General features: G+C 40.1%; 1 protein-coding gene across 1 annotated transcript in view; it reads left to right on the top strand.

The window, feature by feature from the left end:
• LOC101849157 overlaps positions 1–7,500 on the top strand; it is a gene marked incomplete at both ends in the record, with an annotated part of 20,979 nt that overhangs the window by 8,970 nt on the left and 4,509 nt on the right. The window contains 2 exon segments of the mRNA XM_013087366.2: positions 3,202–3,330; positions 4,352–4,480. Of these exon segments, the coding sequence (XP_012942820.2) occupies positions 3,202–3,330; positions 4,352–4,480 (258 nt within the window).

The raw sequence follows: 7,500 nt of genomic DNA, 5'->3' as shown, positions 1-7,500 counted from the left end.
AATTTCTCACAAGTGTTGTTGAGTTCGGTAGTGTGATTTTGGAGGCTTTGTTGGTCATCCGCTTATAGAAATTCAATTAAGGTTTCTGGGCTTTGGTTTGCTTCTTGCGTTATTGAGTCCATATATATTAAAAACAGGAGGGGAGATAGAATACATCCCTGTCGTACTCCAGATCTTACATTGAACCAGTCTGTATTGCCTTACTTCGTTCTTACTGAGTTTCTGCTTTTGGTATATAGAACTCTGACATTATCTAACCGTTGTCCTCTGACGCCATACTTTTCGAGTGTCTTCCAGAGTTTTGCGTTGCTTACTCTGTCAAAAGACGATGTTGGATTCTTTGTTGTGTTCGATTGTTTGCTCGCGTATCTGTGTAATGCGAATACGGCATCCATGCATCCTCTTCCCTTTCGGAATCCAAACTGAGCTTTGCTCAAATTTCTCTCTACAAAAGGTCTTATGCGCTGCTCTAGTATCTTTGTATACATTTTTCCTGAAGGGCTTAACAATGAGATGCCTCTGTATGTTGTGCAGTCGCGTTTGTTGCCTTTTCCCCCACAATAGTACCACTATGGCTTTCTTCCAGTCTTCTGGGCATTTTCTTTGTTCCCAGGCTCTGTTGAAAATACGCGTCAGCCACAGTATATCGGTGTTTACACAAGCTTTTATGACTTCCGCAGTGATGTCATCTGGTCCTGGGGCTTTATTCTTGGGGCTGGTCTTGAGTGCCTTTTCTATTTCGCTGGGAAGTATTGGTGGTTCTGTTTGATCTCCATATGATGGTTGGAACTTTAATTGTTGTCCGTGGCAAGCATCTGGGTTGAGTAGTTCTTGGAAGTAATTTTCCCATCTTTTCTTAATTGCATGTTTGCCGAGAATGCCGTTTCCCTCTTTGTCGTTCATAATGCATGTCGGGTTGTATGGGTCTTTCCTTATCCGCATGCTCTTCACACATTTATAAAATTCTCTTGGGCTTTCCATGCAGATTTTGGTCAGTTTCTTGCCATATATTTTCCATGCATTTCCTTTAGCAGTTTTGATGATTTTTTGGTCTCTCTTCTCGCTTTCCTGTATTCTATATAATTATTCTTCTTCGGCCTTTGACCTCTGCCATTTTTTGAATTTCTTCTTTTTCATTCTAATTGCTTCTTTGGTTTCATCATTCCACCAGCATGTTGTTCTGCCTTTGTTTCCACTTATTCGTTCAGTGGCACAGCTGTTTTTCAGTATTTCTGACAACGATTTTTTAAAATGTTTGTCATTCGTCTTCTATGTCCTTGGTCTCTGGTTGCAGTTGTACTCCTTGGTAATGTCATCCTCGACTGCTTTCTTGACGTCTTGTTCTTCCAATTTTCTTAGGTTAGTCGTGGGTTTTCCCCTGTTCTTCTTTGTTTGCTTTACGTTGTTGGTTGTGAGAGTAAGTATCACAGGTCTGTGGTCCGTGTCGATGATGTAGTGTGGAACCGCTCTCGAATCTTTGGCTGTATGTCTTTGTTTTTTGCGCATCAGGATGAAATCAATTTGTGATGCATGGTTCAGGTCAGTCCATTTGTACCAGGTCTTGATTTGTCTTTGTCTATGTTGGAAAAATGTGTTCGTAATCATCATGTCGTGCTCAGTGAATAGATGTGGTATCATTTCTCCTTTGCTGTTGCAGTTTGTATCTTTATCGCTGGGGGATCCCAAGTACTCTTCCCAGGGGGTTCTTCTTCGTCCAACTCTGTCATTTAAATCTCCCAAGATTAATATATCTTTTTTGTTCTTGATGCTGTTAGTATGGTCACTCGGGTTTTGGAAATGTGATTGACTATCTTCCTCTGTATAGCTGTCGTTACAGGGAGCGTATGTTGGGATGTACGTTGTTGTTTTGCCACCCTCTATGAGTTTATGCTCACTATTCTCTCTGAGATCTGATTGATTTCATAGATTGTGTCCATTTTGGCTGGGTGTATGATGAAAGCTACACCATGTTTGGCTCTCTCATTTGCAGGTGTTCCGCTCCAGATCAGGAGGTAGCCTTTATGGGTCAGCTTGGTGTGGTTGCCTCTCTTCCTTATGTCTGACAAGCGCATGATTGCTATTTTCTTTCTTTCCCTGAAATCCACTATTTCTTTTTTTTGTGTGTCCAAGTCCGCTGACATTCCATGTGCCTATATGTCAGCGACATATTTATGTTTAGATGGTGTTGTTTTTTAAATAAAGTTACAAACAAAACATAGTAGGGACTGCACTTAGATGACCACACTTGCGCTAACAAATCAGTTCCTCAACGACAGTTTCTGTCAGTGGCGGTGGGTAGTGAAGGCCTCACGGGCTTGAGCCCCCCCCCCTCCCCACCCCCCAACTCTATCCCAATGCAAATGGAAATAACAAAGTAAGCAGTTGAAACCGTAAAGAAGTGAAAGCAACCTAAGCCCCATCCAAATTCTGGTCCACCCACCGCCTGTGGTTTCTGTAACAAACAACAATGGTACAACATGATTTGCCACCTAGTACATTTCATTTACGTCATCTTGAGGGGGTGGGGGGGGGGGGGGGGCTTTTATGGTCTAAGATGTTCAGTACTCCCCCCTGACTTAAATTTTTTTTTTATCCCTGGATGGAAACCTGCAAGGTACAAAACAATTTTCTTTCTATAGAATATTCTCCTTTTTTCTAATTTCCTGTTCTATGGTCGTTTTCGGTCGTCTGCTTTCCAATCCACTCTCCCACATTTCCCCCCACCCCAGCCCAACCCTCCTCCACCATCATTTCCATCCACAGCTTCCTCTCTGCTCCTGCCTCCCTTACCCATGAATCTTTCTATTGTTACTCCTGGCTGAAGATACTCTAATAATCAGTATTTAATTTCTAAATATGGAGTGCCTTCCGAATTGGAAAGTCAATGCTTTAAACTTAAAGGCAAGGGGCCTTACAATGTTGGAAAAATAGTCACATATTATGAAAAACATTAGTTGCACAGCAGGTTTAAAACCAGAAATCGACAACTCCTGAAATCCTGAGGACAAGAATACTAATATATCTCGTAGTCTCACTATCACAGGAGCAGTACGACTCCGGCTAAACATTTTAAAAAATACTTTCCAGACTTTCAACAGCGTGCTGATGATAGTGGAAAGCTTTCAAAGCCTAGGAGGGTACGCTGTACAATATTTAACTTCACCGAAAACAAACAAAATAACAGAGTGCTCTCTCCCACAGGGCGACATTCGGACAGGCTCTCCCAGGATGACCCGTACGTGTATCCCAGGGATATAGCATTGGTCACGCGGCCAGTAGATGACCCACGGCGGGTCACAGGTCAACCAACAAAAATGAGCAACAGTACAGGTGAAGGTTTTGTTTGGCTGTGATTCGGTCTCTGTTGAAAACAACCACTTTGTGTTGTTGTACTCAATGAAAGGTACAACAAATCATGCCATCTTTTAGACCCAAAACAGATTCGCAAGAAATGGTGCTTAATAATCAAATGGAAAACAAAGTCTAACTACTAAAGCCCCCACCCTTCACCCTTTCTCCCTTCCCCCCTTTCCCCCTAGCCAAGAAATACATGTAATAACAATAATTGTGTTTGCAAGACATCTTTACCCTCAGCGACTTGAGACTAAGATTTTTTACCACCGTCTTTGGAAGCGAAAATGTTCTTTGGCATAAGGATAATCATTATCTCTAAGATCTCTAATATAAACCCACCACGCCGTGATATTGTTGAATACTATAGTGCTGTCAAAAACTTCGTGGCGCAACTACTTATCCTCAGACATCTCTTAACGGGTGAAACAATGGCACCTATATTTTGCATAGCAGTTTGTATCAATGTGTCTTAACTTAATCATATTTTCCACAACAACGGAGGCTAGATTAAAACAGGACTTTTCATCTTAGATAAATTTTTTAAAATGCTGCAAATCTCACTCGCGCGGAAATGGCAGAATTCACACAATTTCTCGCTTCTGACACACACTTTGCTTACGTATGTGGCCTGCGTCACAGTTCACCAATGACATTTTCTGTAGGTAAAATTTTATCCCACATATAATTACGATCTCCTGATAAATGACAAGTGAACTTGTGGAAGAATTTCTGTTCATACTTGATAATAATAACTAGTTTGAGCTGGTAAAAATACAATGGCACTTAGTGTTCCACCTATGAACTGTATTCTAGAAAATTCTTGCACAAATCCCACTCAGTGGTTTCTACAGATTTTAAAATGCTGACATCTTTTGAGCTCGGACAATAGCACTTTCCAAACAAGTCGGTCCTGTTTCTCCTAATTGCGACCCCAGTAGGGCAGGCTGTAGAATAGTCAGCGAAAACAAACCAAATAACTCAGTGCTCTCTCCCACAGGGCGACAACGGGACAGGCTCTCCCAGGATGACACTTACCTCATTCCATGTGATGCACCATTGGCCACGGAACCTGTAGATGACCCACGGCGGGTCACAGGTCAACTGACAGAGACGGGCAACAGTACAAGTGAGGGTTTTGTTTGGCTGTGATTTGGCCTCTTTTGAAATAACCACGTTGTGTTATTGTACTCTGTGAAAGGTACAACAAATAATGCCAAATCTTTTAGACCCAAAACAGATTCGCAAGAAATGGTGCTTAATAATCAAACGGAAAACAAAGTCTAACTACTAAAGCCGCCACCCTTCACCCTTTCTCCCTTCCTCCCTTTCCCCCTAGCCAAGAAATACATGTAATAACAATAATTGTGTTTGCAAGACAATAGCTTTACTCCCAGCTACTTGAAACTCCGATTTTTTACCACTGTCTTTTAAAGGGAAAATGTTCTTTGGCATAAGGATAATCATTATCTCTAAGATCTCTAATAGAAACCCACCACCCCGAGATATTGTTGAATACTATAATGCATTTCATAAACTTCGTGGCGCAACTACGTATCCTCAGACATCTCTTAACGGGTGAATCAATGGCACCTATACTTTGCAGAGCAGTTTGTATCAATGTGTCTTAACTTAATCATATTTTCCACTACAACTGTGGCTAGATTAAAACAGGACTTTTCATCTTAAATGAATAAAATAAAATGCTACAAATCTCCCTCGCACGGAACATGGCAGAATTCACACAAGTTCTTGCTTCTCACACACACTTTGCTTACATATGTGGCCTACGTCACAGCTCACCAATGACATTATCTGGAGGTAAAACTTTATCCCACGTATAATTACGATCTCCAGATAAATGACAAGTGAACTTGTGGAAGAATTTCTGTTCATACTTGATAATAATAACTAGTTTGAGCTGGTAAAAATACAATGGCACTTAGTGTTCCACCCATGAACTGTATTCTAGAAAATTCTTGCATAAATACTAATAAAAAATCCCACTCAGTGGTTTCTACAGATTTTAAAAGGCTTACATCTTATGAGCTCGGACAATAGCGCTTTCAAAAGCAAGTCTATTCATGTCTAACTTATTTTCTTCCAGAAACCTTTTTGCAATGCAAAATTGACAAATTAATGTCATCCTGGAAAGTTGGTGAGGTGGAAGCGGATTGTTTACGCTCTCATCTAGAGCTGGGGGACGCTGTTGTCGATTAGCCTGATCATGCCTATGATTTTGATCAAGATTTAGATCTATATTATCTTGCAACGGTAGATCTAGACATGCTTTCCGTTGGATCTGGCGAGATCGGCGTCTGACCCTATCTCGAGATGGCATTTTCTTAATCTGTCTAGATATAGATACAGATCTAGACTCAGATCTAGCCTACCTGACCCAATCTCAAGATAGCATCTTCCCTCTCTTCGCTCTGCTCTATTGTCCGGACAACACCAAATGGACAACTTTTCGACCTCATTACATCAAATATGATGCAACGCTGAATTCTAAAAGACCTAAAACATCTCGATTTTTGTGCATTTGCGAAAAAAATAAAGAGGGGCTGTCTATATAATGAATAAAAGGCTAATTAATTGTTCATTAAACTCAACACCGCATACTTTTTATAGCAGGCACGGTACTATGCTAAAACCATGAACAATACAGGGTGTCGTTGCTGGGGCTCAGCCAGAAATTTCAGAGGGGGAGGGGATACACAGTTCGGTCAAACCCAAGAGCAGGGGTCAACAGAGTGCTACATTTGAAGCGCTAATAGACATGACACTGGGCACCCCCCCCCCCCTCCGCCGCGCAGGTCCATAGGCAGAGCCCCCCCCCCACCACCACCCCTCCACTCCCTTTTGTACACTTACATATCTTATCCGTTTTGGGGGAATTGTTATAAAATAAAAGAGACGGTCTCGATCAGCTTTTTTGGAGAAATAGTTCAGTAGTTTTAAGGCAACATTTTGGGTTTGTAAGCTAAGTAATATAACCATGGTATTGTATGAAAAAGCAACAGCAAATTGAAACGCATGAGATCTAAATGACGGAAGATATGAAAGAAATTTTACTCATTGTATATCACAAAGAGTCAATCAAAATAAACCCACTGTCACCCACTAACCACTGAACTGAAAACAACTCAGTCTTGCGCTCATGCAGCCAGGTAAAAAAAAATTATTGATTAAAACAAACAAAAAAACTAACAGGGTACTTCGTCTAATGAAAAATCCCTCCGCAGACTGTAATTAAATACTAATGATGATGTTATAGAAAACACCTCTTTATATTTGTCGAATGTGCACGAAAATTGAGATTGTTTAGGTTTTTGGGAATTCAGAGCAACATGCAAAAAAAATCAGACAATTCGCCTTTTAGTTTCTGTGTAATGAGGTCTAAAAGTTGTCCATTTGGTGTTGTCTGGACTATAGTCACGTTTTGCTTTAAACTTGGCTCAGCTCTGGTCATGTTTCGGTTTATAACGAAAATAGAATTCGGAATATCCGCTGTTCCTTTTTCTCACAGCACATAAAAAAGCACTGCCGCTAGATCTATTTTTTCTCTCTATTATAAACGTTAAAACATACAAAAGGTTATAATATTTAGTATAAATACCGTTTGCTTTAGTTTATTAAATTGCATTTTTGTGTTGTTGTTTTTTTATGTACACACGCATTTTTTGTCTGTCCTGCGAACGACTTCGAGACTTTGTGAGACATTGGGCTCGCGGCTGTTCCATTTGTACCATTTCCTCCACTGTTTACGGTCGGTACGATCAAAAAACGTTTTTTAAAAATACATCAATTGTGGGACTACCAAAGTACTAAAAGGCACTGCTTGATGCTACTATGGACAACGGTTGTACTTTTTCATACTTTCTGTGTTGTATATAGTGTTACGCGCATAGAGCCTGCTGTTGAGCGGGGACATGAGCTATACAAATGCTATATATTTATTATTTTTATTATTGTAGTAACTTCTGTAGCTTTGACAGACCTCCAAAAACCTTATAGTCTTTTTATGTATTAGTAGTAGTAATAGTAGTAGTATCATTATTATTATTTCTATTACTATTATCATTGTTATTATTTTCATTACTATTATTATTATTATAGTAGTAGTAGTAGTAGTAGTAGTAGTAGTAG

Source organism: Aplysia californica, unplaced genomic scaffold (assembly GCF_000002075.1).
Source record: "Aplysia californica isolate F4 #8 unplaced genomic scaffold, AplCal3.0 scaffold00578, whole genome shotgun sequence".
Taxonomy (NCBI): Eukaryota; Metazoa; Mollusca; class Gastropoda; order Aplysiida; family Aplysiidae; genus Aplysia; species Aplysia californica.
The sequence above is the reverse complement of the archived record's forward strand: the minus strand, read 5'-3'. Positions and strand labels throughout refer to the sequence as shown.